Raw genomic sequence first — 22,243 nt, 5'->3', positions numbered from 1 at the left:
CTGCTATGACTGTGGGATACAAAAGCTTGTGCACCGACTTAACAAATGTTTGGATAACGGGGGTGATTATGTCGAAAAATAACAAATAATCCAGTTAATAACATGTAACACGTTTTCTGAACAAATTTTCTATTTATGGACTGCGAGCCATTGTATCTTTACTTTTCGAAATGCTCTCATAGAACAGCAACAAACAAAACACAGTACGTACATCATTTACGAAACCACAATCGAGTTGCTTCTGGCTGCTTCCAAGATTAGCTGTGTGTGATTGGTAATGACGAATAGCGTAAGAACTTTTTTTTGGCATAATTTGCGGCTTCAAAACAACATGGCTGCCTTCTTAAGTGCCATTATCTATATGTTTCATACATGGAACTGAAATAATGGAACTCATAAAGAAGTTTACAGATGAACTGTGTGTGTAATTGACGCATTCACACTCTGGTTAATTAAGGATCAAGAAATTAATAAATAAGACACTTCATATACTGAATTATTTATTTGGGGCTCTGTATTGTTCACAGCTTCTTCTGTCGAGGAATTTGGAAATAGCTTGTGATGAACGTGCTGCCTTTACGGAATGGTGATGCCGGCGGTACTTGAGATCCAGTCGAGGAAGTAGGTGACCCTGGTGAAGCCGGCCGGGTCTCCGCTCGCACAGCCATTGCCCGAACCCCAGCTGACGATCCCGATCTGCGTGTAGCTTCCCTGTGAGCCGACCACCAGCGCGCCGCCGCTGTCGCCCTGAAACGTGACCACAGTATAATCTCTGGCTGGTGGGAGCCTCAATCAGGTATTCCCCAACATAGTAAAGTGTCACTCACTCAAGATGTAGCACTGAAGGTAAACACATACATTCTAAAATAGTAACTCCATAAGTTCTTGAAATCCTTTTCCTCGAATGCAACTGCCATTGTGGCGGATATTCGCTATCTGCTCAAAAGTACCCGTGCATGTCCGCCATGCGCCTTTACGTTGGCTTGAAACTGTGCTGGGACACTTTCAGTCAGGTGTCTGAACGTTTGTGGAGTAATGGTTCCCCGAAACTAGAGGAGGTTGTGCTCTAGGACGCTGCAGTTTGAAGTAATGGAAGTCGACCAAAAAGTGTTCCATTGTGTTCAGGTCGGATCTCTGTGCAGGCTAATCCAATTAAGGAATGTTATTGTCCACAATCTATTGCCTCACTGCAGCACCTTTATTATAAGGTGCATCGTCGTGCTGAGACATGCATCGTCTGCTAACTGTTCTTCTACACTATGAAGTACACGATGCTATAAAATACACTGACGAAAAACTAATGCAACACGAAAGTGTCCTGCGGCATACACGAAAACTGGTAGTCGTGTTTCTACATCTGAAAAACGATGTCTACTCAAATTTCGATCTATTCGCATAAGAGCGCCGCTAGTAGCGTCACTGTGAGCATGCAATTCAGGTTTGCTTTAATTACACGCTGTAAAGGTCGTGAGACTTAGTTACCTTTGAGATTGAATGTGAGTTGATTGCAGTCAGGGATGCCTTTAAGGCGATAAAGACGCCATATTGAACAGGGTCGTATAATAGGGCTGCGATAAGCTGAATGTTGCTTCTGCGATACTGTAGAAAGACTTGGTAAGAATGTAGCCACTGTGCATGATTCCTTTCAGCGGTGATCACGAGAATGTACAGTCGCGAGAAGACCGGACTTGGGATGGCCACGTGGCACTACCGGGAAGGAAGACCACCGTCTTCGGCGTATGGCTCTGGCTCATCGTCTTGCCATACAGTAGCAAACTGAACAGCAGTTGGAACCACAGTGACTCTACGAACTGTTACACATCAGTTACTTCAAGAACAGCCCCGAGCCAGACGCCTTGTAGCGTGCGTTCCACTGACCACAAACCGCTGCCATTTGCAACTTCATTGGTATCAAGCGAGAGCTCATTGGAGGGCAGACTGAGGTATGTTGTGTTTTCTGGTGAAAGCCAGTTCTGCCTTGGTGCCAGTGATGGCCCTGTGTTGGATAGGAGGCGGCGTGTTAAGTGCCTGCAACCAACCTGTCTGTGTGCTAGATACACTGGAACTACACTTGGAGTTATGGTCTGGGGTACGATTTCGTATGACAGTCGTTATCCCAAGCTCCCTGACTGCAAATTTGTAAATTAGTTTGGTGATATGGCCTGTTGTGCTGTCATTCAAGAACAGCGTTCCAGAGGGTGTTTCCCGACAAGATGACCCTCACGCACATTCCGCCGTTGAAACTGAACACGCTCTGCAGAGTGTCGACATGCTACCTTGGTCTACTCGATCAGTAGATCTGTTTCCAATAGTGCACGTGTGGAACATCATCAGACGACAACTCCAGCGACATCTACTAACAGCACTAACATCCTGGTATTGGACGAACAAGTGCAGCAGGCATGGAACTCCATCCCACAATCTGACGTGCAGCACCAGTACAACACAATGCATACACGTTTCCATGCTTGCATTCAACATTGTGGCAGTTACACCGGTTATTAATGCTCCAGAATTTCACATTTACAATGGCTTATCTTGTGCTTACAATAACCTGCAATCTTGCAGTATTAATCTCTTACATATACTACCTAGACAAGTGTACTAGAAAAATTGCAGTACACTACATTATTTGTTGGTGTTGCGATTTTTTTCTTGTCAGCCTATGTTCATATCCTTTCCATCTAGTGTTTACTTAAGCAAAATACGGGCATCACACCCTAACAAGACTCCAATATCTTAACGCCACTTTCTGTGGTGTCACCGCCAGACACCACACTTGCTAGGTGGTAGCTTAAATCGGCCGCGGTCCATGTAGTACATGTCGGACCCGCGTGTCGCCACTGTGATCGCAGACCTAGCGCCACCACCAAGGCAGGTCTCGTGATACGAGAGTGGACTCGCCCCAGTTGTACGAGATCCTAGCTACCGCCCAGTTGTACGAGAACCTAGCTACCGCCCAGTTGGACGAGAACCTAGCTACAGCCCAGTTGTACGAGAACCTAGCTACCGACCAGATGTACGAAGCCTTTCTCTCTCATTAGCCGAGAGACAGAATAGCCATCAGCTAAGTTAATGGCTATGAACTAGCAAGGCGCCATTTGTATCAGTGCCTATAGCTTACGAGTATTCAAGAGAGATGTATTCCAAGGACTAAATAAAAGATAAGTAATAAGCATCTACATACTTTTCTTCTTATTCATTTATAAGTTCTCATGTTCCAGACTTCACGCCCGTCGGCGTTAGCCTTGCGTGCCCTATCGGCTACAGCGTTAGTCTAGCGTTCATTTTCAGCCATCTCAACTTCACGGTGTCGGCCCAGCTACCGACACAACACTTTCTCCGCACTCCACTGTCGGCGCAGACAGGTAACATTCTCCACGCATTTCTCAAACTAAAATCCATTTTCATCTGTTTGCTTTCCACTCGTACACTGCCCAGTGGCATCGCTGTTTGCACCTCCACAAGCGTTGGTTAGCAATAACTACAGAAATTTGTCGCTTCTGAGGAGCTGCTCGATAATTGTGTGCTCTGAGTTGATGCGATTTTTTACATCCTCCGCAATGCTCGACCGTTCTTGTCCGTTACTTCAGTAGATCTACCTGCTTTGGTTCAGTTGTGGCTCTACCGTCACATTTCCACTTTACAATGACGTCAACGACACTCGACTTGGGCAACTGGAGAAGCCTTCAATATCTCCAATGGATCTTCTCAGGAAACATCCAATGACTATTCCATGCTCGATGTAAGAGAGGCATTCTGCCTAACCTATTCGTCTGTCATTGTTTCTCTGCTGACAACACGATACTCTCCACCTCCTTTTATACACTCGCATCCACCTGACACTCAGAAGTCAGTCCCGCATTATGGAGGGGTGTCCGGATAATTGTCATCAGATGATGTGGAACTGTGCCGAGTCAAGGTTTCCATAGCAAATATCTCATTTCCCTTTTCGCACCGCTGTCATATCAAATCGCGTTCACACTGACAATCGTTTGTTTCCATGTAACTGAATGCCTTTGCTTGAGCTAGATGCTCATTCCTTATTGTGAAGTGTTATGGCAGTCTGTAAATATCCTCTACAGGTTCTGACTGTGATGATGGTACAGATTACCAGTGAAGAAGATATGTAAGAATACTCGCTTCTTTATGCAACAAAGTGATGCCAGCACAGAATCTGGGAGACCCCAAATTGTTATCATCGTCAGTAGACCATAATTGGTAAAATGAAATTTGGCATTTACACTTACGCCTTTTTCCTTAGTTGATGTACCGAAGTCCAATACCTGAAATTGATACATTTCTCATTCTTTACCACGGATAACAGTATGCATCCTCATCAAAGAAATAGAAACCTCCCTACCTTTAACCCTTAGATGAGCTTATTACTATGGAAGATCTGCAGTACGTTTAGCTTCACACACAGTGTAGCCTATAAGGCAGGGCAAACTCCTACCGTGAGTAATATTAGCTCAGCATCGTGTATCAGATTCGCAAATGTTGTTAATATCTTTGGACACCGAGGGCGCAGCATCAGCTTTTCATGAACGATGAATGTTGTGAAGTATTCTGAGGATCGTTAGTAATTCGGTATTGTGAATCATTCGGTGGAGAGGAACGATCTTCATGATTTCAGACCATGAATATAGTACAGATATGCAGTGCACTGTCTCCAATACTGTTCATCACTTTTATGTGCGATGGAATAAAGAACAACCAGAAAAGTTTTATTGAAATTAATGCAATTGGATTTGCAGATGATATCATGATCTGAGGCAAATCAGAAGAAGGAGTTCAGAACAGATTCAACGTGTGGAAATCAGCTCCTAGAATACCTTCATATCAGCGAGACCAAGGCAGAGGCGACAGCATTCAATGTAGACGAGCATCACGCGATTGTGAGACTAGGACATCATCAGCTACAGTTTGTGGACGGTTTCCCGCACCTATATAGCATAATGTCCAGGAATAATTCGATGGATAGAAGACTACGAACAAAGTTCAAAACGGTGCTGAGTTCTACCAACAATAAAAATTTCGCCATTGAAGCATGCGCCCTCACAAAGAGAGGCATCGAGGTCCCTGGCAGCGACAGCGACGCAACCTTCGCCGCCCAGCCACCGGATGCACTAGTGCCACGCACCCTGAGCTTAGGCGCCACCGACGCCAAAGATCATCTTAGTAAGAGACTGCCCGACCGTAGCTCTAGCCAGTTCCTGCTGAGTTGTAGTCCAGTTCTGGCATAGTTATCACCCAGTTGTCGAATAGCTCGGGTTAGCAGCAGTCGAGGATAGATATAGTGCAGTCGTAACTTTCTCTACGAAAGTAGTGCATCAAACTGGCACCAAGACTTTCAGTACGTATGTTTCTATGTAGTGAACTATTAACGTGATAACTTGTCCCTGCTTTGCTAAAGACTTTTATATGGATTTCAACAAGGACACTTTGTTCCAAAGTTAAGTGTAATACAATATTACGCTGAGTGATGGTGTTCACTAGTTCTTTTGATTTCTGTCCCAGAATCCACGCACTGTCCCGACTGGACATGGTACTCTTGGTGGTCAGACTACTTGGTCACTTCAGTTACCGTGTGGAATCAATATCTGTTACAGTGAAAATGACTGTAGGTACTTACGTTGCAGGTGCTCTGTCCGCTGGAACCGACGGCGCCGAGTGTGAAGTCGTAGATGGGACCGCCGTAGTATTGGCTGCACTGCGTGTTGGACATGACGCTCAGTGTCGTGTACTGCAGCGTGTCTTGGATGACACCGTCTGGAAACAAACAACACGGCCTCTAGTACCCCTAAATGCTTCCGTGAGTGACAGCTTCACTAGATGTGCGAATGTTCAGTTTCCAAGAATGTTCTTTATCATGTTACGTTACGGAATTACACAGATAATGTAATGCAACTAGTAGGCCGAACATTAAACATGTTCTGTGTGTTTTGTATTACATGTTTCTCTTCACATACATAGCTTCGTTGTAAACTTTTGTTAGGGTAACAAGTGCCACATAATACTAGCGTTTATTGAGACATGTACTGGGTGACAATTATTGAACTACATGAAAAAAAACCATGAGCCATTGACCTTGACATTGTTGGTGGGGAGGCTTGGGTGCCTCAACGATACAGATAGCTGTACCGTAGGTGCAATCACAACGGAGGGGTATCTGTTGAGAGTCCAGACAAACGTGTGGTTCCTGAAGAGGGGCAGCAGCCTTTTCAGTAGTTGCAGGGGCAACAGTCTGGATGATTGACTGATCTGGCCTTGTAACACTAACCAAAACGGCCTTGCTGTGCTGGTACTGCGAACGGCTGAAAGCAAGGGGAAACTACAGTCGTAATTTTTCCCGATGGCATGCAGCTTTACTGTGTGGTTAAATGATGATGGTGTCCTCTTGGGTAAAATATTCCAGAGTTAAAATAGTCCCATATTCGGATCTCCGGGCGGAGACTACTCGGGAGGACGTTGTTATCAGGAGAAAGAAAACTGGCGTTCTACGGGTAGGAGCGTGGAATATAATATCCCGTAATCGGGCAGGTAGGTTAGAAAATTTTAAAAGGGAAATGGATACTTTAAAGTTAGATATAGTGGCAATTAGTGAAGTTCAGCGGCAGGAGGAGCAAGACTTCTGGTCAGGTGAATACAGGGTTGTAAATACAAAATCAAATAGGGGTAATGCAGGAGTAGGTTTAATAATGAATAGGAAAATAGGAATGCTGGTAAGCTACTCAAACAGCACAGTGAACGCATTATTGTGGCCAAGATATTTACGAAGCCCACGTCTACCACAGTAGTACAACTTTATACGCCAACTGGTTCCGCAGATGACGAAGAGATTGATGAAATGTATGATGAGATAAAAGAACTTATTCAGATAGTGAAGGGAGACGAAAATTTAATAGTCACTGGTAACTTTAACTAGATAGTAGGTAAAGGAAGAGAAGGAAACGTTGTAGGTGAATGTGGAATGGGCTTAAGGAATGAAAAAGAAAGCCGCCTGGTAGAATTTTTCACAGAGCATAACTTAAACATAGCTAACACTTAGTTCAAGAACCATAAAAGAAGGTTGTATATATGGAAGAAGGCTGGAGATACTGGAAGGTCTCAGGTAGATTATATTGTGGTGTCACCGCCAGACACCACACTTGCTAGGTGGTAGCTTAAATCGGCCGCGGTCCATTTAGTACATGTCGGACCCGCGTGTCGCCACTGTGTGATTGCAGACCTAGCGCCACCACAAGACAGGTCTCGATATACGATAGAGCACTCGCCCCAGTTGTACGGACGACATTGCTAGCGACAATACGGACGAAGCCTTCCTCTCATTTGCCGAGAGACAGTTAGAATAGCCTTCTGCTAAGTCCATGGCTACTACCTAGCAAGGCGCCATTAGCCTTACCTAGTTTGAGAGTTATCGTATAAATGTCTCAAGAAGAACGCTGTATTCATCAAAGAATAAAAGTTAAGTATAAAGCAGCTACGTACTTTTCTTGCTACCATTCAATAGTTATCCTGTTCCAGACTTGACGCCAGTTGGCGTGTGTGTACGCGTGCCTTTCTTTCGGCTCCCTTCCCAGTGTGGCGTAGCAAGCTTGTTACGCCACAACCGATTGGCGACGAAAGGGTCTTGTTCTTTCTGATTGCTTACATTTATTTGTGTCATGGCTTCGCCACAATCTCCAGATGTACTGTCCGAATTTTATCGCTTGCAGAATCAGCAGACGCAGGCGTTATTGGATGCCCTTGGACAGCTCGTCCAGGGTCAACGTGCACTGCAACGCGATGCGGCAGCCGCCGCTTCACCGCTACCGCAGCCACAACATGCAGTTGCACCGCCGTTTCGCAGTTTTAATGCGGCGCAAGAATCGTGGCAGGAATGGTCCCGCCAGTTTGCCTTTCATCTAGCCGCCTACAGAATTCAAGGTAATGAGCGGCAGCCGTTTTTGCTTTCTTGTGTCGGTGTGTCCACCTACCGTGTGATAGTGAAACTGTTTCCCCGACGCGACGTAGCAACTCTGTCCTACGAAGAAATTTTGTCTGCTTTAGATGCCTATTTCAAAGAAACAGTTAATGTGGTTGCAAAATGGTATACGTTTTTTCGTACAAAACGTACGGCCAGTCAAACTAATAGGGAGTGGGTAGCAACATTGCAAGGACTTACTAGGGAGTGTTCTTTTGACTGTGACTGTGGTCTTTCTTATTCAGATACAATGGTGCGTGATGCAATTGCACAGAACGTTTCTGATGTTTGCATACGGGAGCAAATTTTGAAACTAGTTAATCCCTCCCTTCAACATGTGATAGACATATTGGATAGACAAGACACACTTGAATGTGCTCAGGAATCTTTTGAAACTTCGCCAGCCGAGAGTAACATTAACCGGCTCGCCGGGCGAGCTGCGCGGCCCGGTAAATTGCCCTCACGCACGTCGAAGCAGCTGCCGCCGCACTCTAAGCCATGTGTGCCGCGCCAGCACACAAATGCAGTGAAATCATGCCCGCGGTGTGCTACTCGACATTCGCGTGAACATTGCCCGTCACGCCAAGCTATTTGCTTTTTCTGCAATAGGAAAGGACATGTTCAAAGTGTTTGCCAGAAAAAGCTCCGATCAGACACTATTAATCATTCCAGACCCTTTGCTTCGCGCCGGAATGGAACCAAGGACACTCGGACTCGTGGACCTTCGCCCATGGACATTCATGTCGTTAATTCCGCTTCGTCCAGTGCCACTCTTTCTAACAGTGACTGTGTTCGTCCCACAAAAACTGCGTGTCGACGTCGCCGGAAATCATGTCCATTAGCAAGTGATTCAGTACCAGTGTCTGTTCAAATTGCACAAAACAGTCGCTCTTGTCGTCAGCAGGACAATAAACTTTTTGTAGATTTGGACCTTAATGGCAAGGTCATACCATTCCAGCGCGATACCGGAGCTGCAGTTTCATTGCTCAATCACGACACGTACAAACAACTGGGCAAACCTCCGTTGTGTGCCGCAAATGTTACGCTAAAAAGTTATTCAGGACAGCCGATCCCTGTGTTAGGACAGTGCACTCTTCTTGCAACATACAAGGGACATACAAAACTTGTGTCATTTTACGTTCTTCATTCTTCTACTGCAGTGAACTTGTTTGGCTTAGATTTATTTCAGTTGTTTAACATGTCTATTGTAAATCAGGTCCTATCAGTGAATCAGACTGTGCCTTCAGACAGTGTTTCTAGGTTATGTGACGAATTTGCAGACATTTTTGCAATGGGCCTTGGTTGCGCTAAGAACTATGAAGCACAATTGGAACTGAAAGTCCACGCGCAACCGAAATTTTTCCGAGCGCGCAATGTTCCCCACGCATTGCGTGATGCGGTCGCACGACCGTTAAAGGATATAGAATCACAAGGTGTAAGTGAATGTGCGCAATGCCTCTTCCATTTCAGCTCCGCTTCCTCGCTTGCGCCGTACAGGTGTTCCGTTTCTCTGGACGACGGAATGCGAACGCGCCTTTCGCCAGTTGAAATCGGCGTTGCTTTCTAATACTTGCCTTACGCCTTTCGATCCCCAGAAACCCCTTTTGTTGATGGTAGATGCATCGGATTTCGGGATCGGTGCTGTGCTTGCGCACAAAGTTGGCTCGCATGATCGCCCTATTGCCTTTGGGTCCAAATTGCTCTCGTCTGCGCAAAGAAATTATTCCCAGATAGAGAAAGAAGCTTTGGCTCTCGTCTTTGGTGTTACAAAGTTCCATGATTTCTTGTATGGTCGTCACTTTACCATCATCACAGACCACAAACCTTTGACATCGCTTTTTCATCTGAACAAGCCTGTACCTCCGCGTACAGCGCAGAAATTCATTCGCTGGTCTATTTTCCTCTCGCAGTACCGCTACAATATCTTGTATCGGTCCACTGCTAAGCACGGCAACGCTGATGCGTTGTCCCGTTTGCCTGTTGCTGAGGATAAAGCATTCGATTCTTCCGAACTTGCTTGCATGTTCATTGATTCGGAAACCGATGAAGTGGTCGAATCGCTTCCGATTGATTTTCGTCGTGTAGCTACAGCCACCGCTGCTGACCCTGTCCTTGCTACCGTTTTGCGTTTTGTTGCTACGCAATGGCCTTTGTCAAAGACGCGGATCGAGGATCCGTTGGTTCGCCGATTTTTTGCGCATAGGGAGAGACTTTTTGTTCGACGTGGTGTTTTGTTGTTGCGTTCTGATAATGATCAGTCCAGAGTCGTGCTCCCACGTTCGTTACAGTCCTCTGTTTTACGGCTTCTTCACCAAGGACATTGGGGTATAGTGCGAACGAAACAACTTGCTCGTCAGCACTGTACTTGGTTCAGAATCGATGCTGCGATTACGAATATGTGTTCTTCTTGCATGGCGTGTGCCGAACAACAATCCGCACCACCGCGGAAAGTCTTTGCATGGCCAAAAGCCACTTTCCCTTGGCAACGCTTGCACATCGATTTTGCTGGTCCGTTCTGGAATGCTCGATGGTTGGTTCTGGTCGATGCCTTCAGTAATTTTCCTTTTGTTGTCCGGATGTCTTCCACGACGTCCTCCGCCACCATCCAAGCGTTGTCTGCTATCTTTTGCACTGAAGGTCTTCCACAGACTATTGTTTCCGACAATGCCCCACAATACATGTCTGCAGAATTTCAGTCATTCTGCCAGGCCAATGGTATTCAACATCTGACATCCGCGCCGTTTTCGCCTCAGTCAAACGGTGCCGCTGAACGATTGGTCCGGACTTTCAAGTCACAGATGTTGAAATTGAAAGAGTCGCATTCTCGGGAGGACGCATTGTTGCTCTTTTTGTCTTCATATCGCTCTCAGCCCCGAGATGGTCGCTCGCCGGCTGAGTTGCTCCACGGTCGTCCTCATCGAACCTTGATGTCTTTGCTGCATCCGCCGCATCAGGTTCCTGTGCAGCAGCAGACTCCTGCTTTTGCTCCAGACGATGTTGTATTTTATTGCAACTATCGAGGTTCACGGCGTTGGCTCGTAGGGCGCATTCTTCGCTGCCTCGGCCGCGCGATGTATTTGGTTCTGGGGGCCGCTGGTGAGGTGCGTCGGCATCTCAATCAGCTGCGCCTCTGTCGTCGCCTGGGTTCTGCCGCTCCCCATCTGCTTTCAGCGACGGTGCCGTCTGGTCAGCGCCCTGGGGACCCATCTACTGGCTCGCCTCATCCCCAGGTGTTACCGACGATGCCTTCCATTTTGCCCCATGGCGACGCGCCGCCGCAGCAGCCGCCGCCGCCGCCGCCGCCTGTTCTCCCGCCGGCGCCGCCCGCATTCGACGCTTCGCTGCAACCGCCAAGCGCCTCCCTGGGTCACGCCCCGCCGATCGCTTCCCGTGACCAGCCGTCCTCCGCCATGGACCTCTTGCCCGCTCCGGACCACATGACGTCATCGCGCGTCGGGTACCCCGACGCAATGGAGGTCGACCCTTCGGCCCCTCCTGTCTCATTACGGGCGCATACACTGCCTGTTGACGTGCACCCTGGACTAGGTTTCCAGGCTTTTCCTAGATCCCCTCGGACCGAATGGCCGGGTGCGGATGGCACAGCTTCGCCTGTTGTTAGGCTCCCCACCTCATCGCATACGTCAACATGGGGTCCTCCCCACGGCGGGCGGAAGCCTTATCACACGACCGTTCGCCGATTTGCGGGGGAGGAATGTGGTGTCACCGCCAGACACCACACTTGCTTAAATCGGCCGCGGTCCATTTAGTACATGTCGGACCCGCGTGTCGCCACTGTGTGATCGCAGACCTAGCGCCACCACAAGGCAGGTCTCGATATACGATAGAGCACTCGCCCCAGTTGTACGGACGACATTGCTAGCGACAATACGGACGAAGCCTTCCTCTCATTTGCCGAGACACAGTTAGAATAGCCTTCTGCTAAGTCCATGGCTACGACCTAGCAAGGCGCCATTAGCCTTACCTAGTTTGAGAGTTATCGTATAAATGTCTCAAGAAGAACGCTGTATTCATCAAAGAATAAAAGTTAAGTATAAAGCAGCTACGTACTTTTCTTGCTACCATTCAATAGTTATCCTGTTCCAGACTTGACGCCAGTCTGCGTGTGTTTAAGCGTGCCTTTCTTTCGGCTCCCTTCCCAGTGTGGCGTAGCAAGCTTGTTACGCCACAACACATATAATGGTAAGACAGAGATTCAGGAACCAGATTTAAATTGTAAGACATTTCCAGGGGCAGATGTGGACTCTGACCACAATCTTCTGGTTATGAACTATAGATTAAAACTGAAGAAACTGCAAAAAGGTGGGAATTTAAGAATATGGGACCTGGATAAACTGAAAGAACCAGAGGTTGCAGAGAGCTTCAAGGAGAGCATTAGGGAACGATTGACAGGAATGGGGGCAAGAAATACACCATAAGAAGAATGGGTAGCTTTGAGAGACGAAATAGTGAAGGTAGCAGAGGACCAAGTAGGTAACAAGACGAGGGCTAATAGAAATCCTTGGGTAACAGATAAGATAATGAATTTAACTGATTAAAGGAGAAAATATAAAAATGCAGTAAATGAAGCAGGCAAAAAGGTATACAAACGTCTCAAACATGAGATCGACAGAAAGGGCAAAATGGCTAAGCAGGGGTGGCTATAAGACAAATGTAAGGATGTAGAGGCGCAGATCACTAGGGGTAAGATAGATACTGTCTACAGGAAAATTAAAGAGACCTTTGGAGAAAAGAGAACCACTTGCATGAATATCAAGAGCTCAGGTGGAAGCCCAGTTCTAAGCAAAGAAGGGAAAGCACAAAGGTGGAAGGAGTATATAGATGGTCTATACAAGGGCGATGTTCTTGAGGACAATATTATGGAAATGGGACAATGTGGATGAAGATGAAATAGGAGATACCATATTGCGTGAAAAGTTTGACAGAGCACTGAAAGACCTAAGTCGAAACAAGTCCCTGGGAGTAGACTACATTCCATTAGAACTAATGACAGCCTTGGGAGAGCCAGGCCTATCAAAACTCTACCATCTAGTGAAAAAATTGTATGAGACAGGCGAAATACCCTCATATTTCAAGAAGAATATAATAATTCCAATACCAAAGAAAGCAGGTGTTGACAGATGTGAAAATTATCGAACTATCAGTTTAATAAGCCACGACTGAAAAATACTAACACGAATTCTTTACAGACGAATATAAAACTGGTATACGCCCACCTCGGGGAAGATCAGTTTGGATTCCGTAGAAATGTTGATACACGTGAGGCAATACTGACCCTACGACTTATCTTAGAAAATAGATTAAGGAAAGGTAAACCTACGTTTCTAGCTTTAGTAGACTTAGAGAAAGCTTTTGACAATGTTGACTGGAATACTCTCTTTCAAATTCAGAAGGTGGCAGGGGAAAAATACAGGGAGCGAAAGGCTATTTACAATTTGTACAGTTATAAAAATCGAGGGGCATGAAACGGAATCGGTGGTTGGGAAGGGAGTGAGACAGGTTTGTAACCTATCCCCGATGTTATTCTATCTGTATATTGAGCAAGCGGTAAAGGAAACAAAAGAGAAATTCCGACTAGGGATTAAAATCCATGGAGAAGAAATAAAAACTTTGAGGTTCGCCGATAGCATTGTAATTCTGTCAGAGACTGCAAAGGTCCTGGAAGAGCAGCTGAACCGAATGGACAGTGTCTTGAAAAGAGGATATAAAATGAACATCAACAGAAGCAAAACGAGGATAATAGAATGTAGTCGAATTAAACCTGGCAATTCTGCGGGCATTAGATTAGGAAATGAGAGACTTAAAGTAGTAAATGAGTTTTTCAATTTGGTTAGCAAAATAACTGATGATGGTCGATGTAGAGAGGATATAAAATGTAGACTGGCAATGGCAAGGAAAGCGTTTCTGAAGAAGAGAGATTTGTTAACATCGAGTATTGATTTGAGTGTCAGGAAGTCGTTTCTGAAAGTGTTTGTGTGGAGTGTAGTCATGTACGGAAGTGAAACATGGACGATAAATCGTTTAGACAAGAAGAGTATAGAAGCTTTCGAAATGTGGTCCTACAGAAGAATGTTGAAGATTAGATGGGTACAAGAGGTACTGAGCAGGATAGGGAAGAAGAGGAATTTGTGGCACAACTTGACTAGAAGTTGGAATCGTTTGATAGGACATTTGAAGCAACAAGGGATCACCAATTTAGAACTGGAAGGTGGTCAAGAGATGAATACAGTAACCAGATGAAGAAAGATGTAGCTTGCGGTAGTTATTCGGAGATGAAAAGGCTTTCAAAGAATAAAGTAGCATGGAGAGCTGCATCAAACCAGTCTCGGGATGGAAGACCACAATAACAACAACAGACTGCAGCTCCCCTTCTGACAGACTCTCTACTCTAACATCCAAACGTGCGAAGAAAATGTGCAGATTGCTCAGTGCCCACGCACTGAGAACCAAAGAAACCCTGAAAGTGTGGATTTGCTTTGGAACCAGCTAGAGGGTGAAATACAAGGGACCTCAACTCGCAGTTTTAGTTTCAACACGCAAACTGGAAGGAACGACAGTTTAGGAATATGACTGGGAACTATCCTGTTCACAATAGAACAAATTTAAATGTCAGAAAACTTACTGGCAGTTGTGACACGTTTGGTCTTATACTTGTGTCTCCTGATTTCAAAAGACTTCACACGAAAAAGAAAATTTGGCGCTCTCCACAAAAATATTTTGGTGAATTTCAACTGGACTATGTCGCAATAGCTAAACGCGATGTTAGGGAAATAGGGAATGTAGAAGTCAGGAAATGTGGCAGTTTTAACCTATCACTTTCTGCCGCGCGGTGTAGCCGGGTGGTCTATAGCTCCTTGCCAGTGTTTGCGCGCCTCCCCCATTGGAGGTTCGAGCTCTCCCTCGGGCATGAGTGTGTGTGTTGTCCTTAGCGTAAGTTACTTTAATTTAGATTAAGTAGTGTGTATGCCTAGGGACCGATGACCTTAGCAGTTTGGTCCCAAAGGAACTTACCACAAATTTCCAATTTATCACTTCCTGACCCGTGTAAGGTTAGACTTCTATCATTAAATAAGAAAACACTGCCTGTGAATAAAGTTATAAGAAACGACTCTGAAAAAGCTCAGGCATAGCTAATTTTCAAAAGCTGCTACAGCAGAGGGAAACAGGAATCTAGCATGATACCTGAAAAAATACGTACCTACAGAAAAGGAAATAACAGCGTTACAAAGGAGATGTAAACATGCTTGGTGGACTGAAGACTGTGATAAGGCAGTCTGCCGAATAAAAGTAGCTTGTAAAACATTGGACATTGACAAAACAAGAGATAAAATGTCAGAATACGAAGAAGTGCTGAAGCGGACAGCAAAAATCCTCCGTAAAGCCAAAAGTTCAAGAGGGCAATGTTAATGTGGCAGTGAAGAACTAAGAAAACTGAAAGACGTTGGCTGTGTAGTGATCTTGTGGATGTTGCAGCTCTTATTTGGGTGCTGGAAGAAAAACTGGAGACGAATTCCGCGTTATTCAAGACACTGCTTTATAGTTTTTTTACCCAAAAATGCTTCAGCACTTTTGTGCTATCTTCAGTGGATTATTGTTTATTTTCTTTCTGAAAAAGTATTGTTTCATATTAACCTCTCAAGAGGATTATTTGAACTTCTGGTACAAATGTATTTAGATTTGTAAAAGGAGCGATTGATAAGTGTCAATCGTTTTTCATTAGTTTGCATACAGCACAGAGTTGAGACATACACACATCGAAAAATTTTTGCATCACCCCGGTTCATAGAGCTCCCGAAGACAGACGTTGACTGTGGATACTGTATCACAGACACAGTCCCTTTAACTGTTCAGAGACGTCTCTAAACCCACCCAAAGATGTAAACAACCATGCATCAGCAGCACCTATTAGATGGAGGAGGTTCGACAGCCGATATGTTCCAGTCATTCCACCAGGAAGGAGGTACACGGCTCGTGTTGTCTGTAGTTCAACCATGCCTAGTCGGTCAATACCGTGGTTCGATCGGGTCCGCATTGTTACTTTGTGCCAGGAAGGGGTCTCAACAAGGGAAGTGTCGAGGCGTCTCGGAGTGAACCAAAACGATGTTGTTCGGACATGGAGGAGATGCAGAGAGACAGGAACTGTTGATGACATGCCTCGCTCAGGTCGCCCAAGGCCTACTCCTGCAGTGGATGACCGCTACCTACGGATTATGGCTCTGAGAAACCCTGACAGCAACGCCACCTAGTTGAATAATGCTTTTTGTGCAGCCACAGGACGTAATGTTAGACTCAAACTTTGCGCAATAGGCTGCATGATGCACACCTTCACTTCCGACGTCCATGGTGAGGTCCATCTTTGTAACCACGACACCATACAGCGCGGTACAGATGGGCTCAGCAAAATGCCGAATGGACCGCTCAGGATAGGCATCACGTTCTCTTCATCGATGACTGCCGCAAATGCCTTCAGCCAGACAATCGTCGGAGACGCGTTTGGAGACAACGCGGTCAGGCTGAATGCCTTAGACACACTGTCTAGCGAGTGCATGCAAGGTGGAATTTCGCTGCTGTTTTGGGGTGGCATTAGTGGGGTCGACGTACGCCGCTGGTGGTCATGGAAAGTGCCGTAACGGTTTGTACGTTACGTGAATGCCATCCTCAGATAGTGCAACCACATCGGCAGCATATTGGCGAGGCATTCGTCTTCATGGACGACAATTGGCGCCCGCATCATGCACATCTTGTGAATAACTTCCTTCGCGATAACGACATCGCTCGAGTAGAGTAGCCAGCATGTTCTCCAGGTATGAAACCTATCGAACATGCCAGGTATAGATTAAAAATGGCTGTTTATGGACGACGTGACCCACCAACCGCTCTAAGGGATCTACGCCGAATCGCCGTTGAGGAATGGGACAATCTGGACCAACAGTGCCTTGATGAACATGTCGATAGTATGCCATAACGAATACTGGCACGCATCAATGCAAGTGGTCGTCCTACTGGGTATTATAGGTACTGGTGTGTGCAAGAATCTGGACCACCACCTCTGGAGGTCGCGCTGCATGGTGGTACAACATGCAGTGTGTGGTTTTCATGAACAATAACAAGGTCAGAAATGTTGTTTATGTCGAGCACTATTCCAATTTTCTGTACCGGTTCCGGAACTCTCGGAATCGAGGTGATGAAAAACTTTTTTTTTATGTGTGTATATCACAGAATTGAGACTTTAGGAGTTGTTCATTTACTGTATGCATAAAGATTTTAGTTTTATAGTAAATTTGGTTCAAATGGTTCAAATGGCTCTGAGCACTATGGGACTTCACAGCTATGGCCATCAGTGCCCTAGAACTTAGAACTAATTAAACCCAACTAACCTAAGGACAGCATACAACACCCAGTCATCACGAGGCAGAGAAAATCCCTGACCCCGCCGGGAATCGAACCCGGGAACCCGGGCGTGGGAAGCGAGAACGCTACCGCACGACCACGAGCTGCGGACAGTAAATTTGGAAATAACATAAATATGTCCATGTGTTTACATACCTCACGCGAAGCTATTAATTGCGTATGGCGGTAGCTTTAAATTTACTATACAATCTACAACTTTCATCTGCAAACAACGAAACGGCTTTTTATTTTCTTTGTTTGTTGTTTATTCCGACTGGGAAATCGATATATATCGAGTTATTTGGCGTGTTACGGTTTTTAATGTTGAAGAGTTTTGTATCTCGTTTGTGTCGTATAAACGAAGTTATTTCTTAAATTAAAGGGGGATCACTGTTGTCAGCTGCAGCGGGATGTTACGCGGAATCAGCGGCGATAAGTGTCGTTTTACTTTCGCTCGTCGGCGCTGATTCCGCGTAACATCCCGCTGCAGCTGACAACAGTGATCCACTAATCCCCCTTTATTTTGATATAATGCTTCAAAACTGCGGATTTTGCGTGATGTTCTTTGCTGCTGTCGTTACACATGCGTTTTGTATGATTCGTTTGCCAAGGTCAGAGTTTCTACCGCCATTTCACGTTTTGTGGCTATGTAGTGCTCATTTATTTGGGCGTGACGTGCTTCGTTGACGTTCGTGATTCTTATGTCATGTGTGTGTGTGTGTGTGTGTGTGTGTGTGTGTGTGTGTGTGTGCGTGCGTGTGAGCACGCGCGTGCGAAACGAGACAGAGACAGACACAAAGACAGACAGACAGAGAGAGAGAGAGAGAGAGAGAGAGCGGGGTGGAAGTGAGAGAGTTATGGGTAGCTAGTAGAGTGAATGGTCTTGAGTATGGGGAAGAGAATTTAATTTTACAGGGTGAACGTTTATATATGACATAATTTGCCTAAAAGATGAATCACACTCTCGTAGGAAAAAACTTTATAATGTCATAAACACTATCCACCCACAAATACGAATCACCATTGAAACGCAAACAAATCAAAAGCATAATGTCTTAAACCTCTCCATACACAAGAGAAACAATAAGGCTGAGGTCGATATTTATATGAAATCTATCTATGAACAAACGTGACTACACAGAAGAACTGAACGTGATAAAATGAACTGCACAGGAGAATCGGTACGATGCAAAGCCAGCAGAAAAAATAAACAAGAAAATACAAAAACAGCGAACACGTAACACAACAGACATAAAACACACACACAAACGCAAACAGAGAAAGAGAAAGAGAGAGAGGGAGAGAGAGAGAGAGAGAGAGAGAGAGAGAGAGAGAGAGGGAGGTTGTGGGGAGAGGGAGAGAGGGAGATAGGCAACATTACTCACATACTGTCAGCAAATAGTAAGTAACAAAAGGCACTTAATGTCTTACAGCAACTGACTAGGCAGTATGCTAAAGATACCGTAAAAACAACACAATACGGAAGAGACTTGGAAGACATAATACCGACGCTGATAAATATAGTCGGTCTAGTATGTATCGATTACAATTACAATCAATCTGCACATGTGGGTCAAACGTGCAGGAAGTTTGGAACCAGATATACAGAACATGATTGCATTTGCAATTGTAGTGATGTTTTGGCGACTTTTGGTTACTGATTACACCTTCTCTCCAAGCGCCCACGAGCGCAATGACCATTTGGCATTCGTGCGCGGCTTGTGCTGCAGTCACTACGTATGGAGCATGTACAACCACAAATCCAGGGTTTATCCGATTGCCACCACGGTTACTACAGAGGCCCAGAACAATTTTAGATTTAGTGCCGTACAGGACTGTTTGCACTCCTGCATATGCTTTTAACCACATCATTTTATGACATTGCAAACTGGGCAACACAACTCTACAGCTGTCTTTGCGGATTCGTCGAAACAGGACTGCGTTGGTTGCTCTGTTGATCGAGTCCTCAAGGTCCGGAAGCCTCGGGACTTAACTGCCTTCGACGTCGAATTTCATACGATCTTGCGGGCACTGGAGCAGATGAGGTGCTGCTTCAAGTGCAAAATTCCTTGTCTATTCAGTTTCTCTGAGCGATCGTCATTCTCTATAATGCTTGTACCCAGCAGAGAAAGTAGGACAGAATATACAAGACACCTTCCTCTAAGTACAATGGCTGTGGCGGAAGGTCTTTTTTCTTGGTACCAAGGCACATGAATATTGCGGGCAACGAAAGCGCAGATGTAGCAGCGAAGGAGGCATGTCGTGATCCTCAGTTATTTCACTGCGCCGTCCCCTTGCACACTATAGCCTCGCTGTTGAGGTACTGAGTCATGCCGCGATGGGAGTAACTGGATGTGACAGGTAACATGCTTCATCTAGTAAAGCGCACTACGCTGCGGTGTTTCAGCCACGAAGACGGGGTGAGCTTCTCCTTGCTCGTCTTCGCGTAGGCCACAGTCCTCTCACGCCTGGCTTCTTGCTCCAGCGCGGTGGCCCTCCAGTGTGTGGCGCTTATGGTGTACAGATCACTGTACGCCACATTCTGTTAGACTGTGTTTTGTCTTCGGGCCAGAGGGCAGCGGAAGATTTGCCAGCAGTTCTGCCCTCCGTTTTAAGTGACATTGATACGAATGTGGTTAGAGTTCAAAGGTTTTGTAATCTGTCCACCTTGTTTCCCCAGATTTTAGGGAGATGTTCTTCGTGTTTTAACAGAGGAACGGTTTGGTACTTTATTGCGGCGCTGTTCGTATTGAGAAGTGTTCATTTATGTTCGAGCACTAGAGACATACTTCTGTTCCTGGCCAGAGTAGGCAAGGAGACTGCAGTCTCCTAAACGATTGCGATAACTGAGTATCTTCAATCATAGGAGTTTTCCGACGCAATAATAAGTCCATTGAGTAGCCGTATTTATTTTATGGACGTCACACTGAATCTCCAAGGCGCCACCAGTCTTCTACGACGCGGAAGATCGACACTTTGCTGATCACTCGGGTAACATTTGCGCATCGAACAAGAGAGAAGAGTAAATTCACATACATGCAGTCCCACTAATTCGTCTCTGAGTTTTTCGTTGTCTACGCCAGCTTAGGTGGTGGTTAGAACTAACAAAAGGGTTACAATATCAACCTTTGCAGTGTTCTTAACGAACGTAACAGGGGACGCGTTTTGACCGCTAAGTGTTGTGCCAGTCTTGGATAGGGTAAATAGTAGGATTTATAATTGTATATTTGTTAGGATTTCATGTTGTGTGTTTTGCACTTTCATTTTTATTTTACAGTTAAACATTCATTAATAGAATTCTCTTAAACTGGGTTTTGTCCTTATTCTCACTCTGAATACACTAGACAAGGAATAGATATAAATGGAAAGGTCAATTAAATTAATTTTTCATGCCAAGAATACCTCAGTGTTGTCGCGAAAAACAAAGCCAGAGTCAGATAGCTATGAATGCACTACCAACGCCATTGATGGCATCTTGCAAAATAACCTACACAAGAGGTCAACTTGTAACAACTTTTCAGAAAGAAAACAAACGACCCACATCTTATATTGAATGCAGTAATATTTTTCTATTATTTTTCAACGGATGATGAATACAATGTAAGTTCTAAGGACAAAAAGATATTTTATATGTGATATAATTACAGTTTAACAATTTTAGGATTTTTCCTTTATTTGTACTGTGAAACCTTGCTTCTTGCCAAATTTCATGTTTCTAGGTCAACGGAAAATAGCCCTAAGGTTTTGATGAGTGAGTCTACGAATATTAAATCTATGACATAAATGGCCACATATTCTGATTTCTTTGACTTGCAAGTGTAAATATTTTACACCGCCGACGGACCGTAGATCTTAGTATGTGACATAAATTTCAACTTGATACATCTATCCATTCCAGACAAAAAGGTGTCTTAGGAATCGGAACGACAGACGGACAAGAAAACAATGCTATAAGGGCTCCACTTTTACTGACTGATGAATGAAACCCTAAAAAAGATAGGAAAAAGCGTGTCACCCCACCCAAAGGATTACTAGGGGACGTCCTGGTTCCACAGTTTTATCGGGATAATAAGTCATATCACCCAGTGAACCATGGACCTTGGCATCGGTGGGGAGGCTTGCATGCCTCAGCGATACAGAAGGCCGTAGCGCAGGTGAGACCACAACGGAGGGGTATCTGTTGAGAGGCCACATAAATGTTTGGTTCCTGAAGAGGGGCAGTAGCCTTTTCAGTAGTTGCAAGGGCAACAGTGTGGATGATTGACCGATCTGGCATTGTAACATCAACCTAAACGGTCGTGCTGTGCTAGTACTGCGAACGGCTGTAATTTTTCCCGTGCTCATTCAGCTTCGGTAAAATATTTCGGAGGTAAAATAGTCCGCCATTCAGATCTCCGGGCGAAGACTACTTAGGAGGATGTCACCATCAGGAGAATATTATACGAATCGGTGCGTGGAATGTCAGAGCGCTGAATCGGTCAGGTATGTTAGAAAATTTAAAAAGGGAAATGGATCGGTTGAAGTTAGATATACCGGAAATTAGTGAAGTACAGTGACAGGAGGCACAAGAATTCTGGTGCGTTGTATACGGGGTTATAAATAAAAAGTGAAATAAGGGTAATGCAGGAGTGGGTTTCACAGTGAATAAGATAGTAGGAATTCGGGTAAGCTCCTATGAGCAGCATAGTGAACGCATTATTGTATCCAAGATAGACACGAAGCCCATACCCACCACTGTAGAAGTTGTTTATATATCGACTAGCTCAGCAGAAGAAGGAGAAATTGAAGAAATGTATGACGAGATAAAAGAAGTTATTCAGACGAAAATTCAGACGAAAATTTAATAGTGTTGGGGTACTTGAATTCGAA

At 45.2% G+C, this 22,243-nt stretch overlaps 1 protein-coding gene across 1 annotated transcript in view; it reads right to left on the bottom strand.

Moving 5' to 3' along the window:
- Positions 1–576: 576 nt before the first annotated feature.
- LOC126456225 (brachyurin-like) overlaps positions 577–22,243 on the bottom strand; it is a 79,735-nt gene continuing 58,068 nt past the window's right edge. The window contains exons 7-8 of the mRNA XM_050091978.1: positions 5,636–5,772; positions 577–747 (exon numbers count right to left, since the gene is read on the bottom strand). Coding sequence (XP_049947935.1) covers positions 577–747; positions 5,636–5,772 — 308 coding nt within the window. The remainder of the gene's footprint in view (positions 748–5,635; positions 5,773–22,243) is intronic.

The sequence above is a fragment of the Schistocerca serialis genome, chromosome 2 (assembly GCF_023864345.2).
Source record: "Schistocerca serialis cubense isolate TAMUIC-IGC-003099 chromosome 2, iqSchSeri2.2, whole genome shotgun sequence".
Classification (NCBI taxonomy): domain Eukaryota; kingdom Metazoa; phylum Arthropoda; class Insecta; order Orthoptera; family Acrididae; genus Schistocerca; species Schistocerca serialis.
This window is presented reverse-complemented; position numbering and strand designations above follow the sequence as displayed.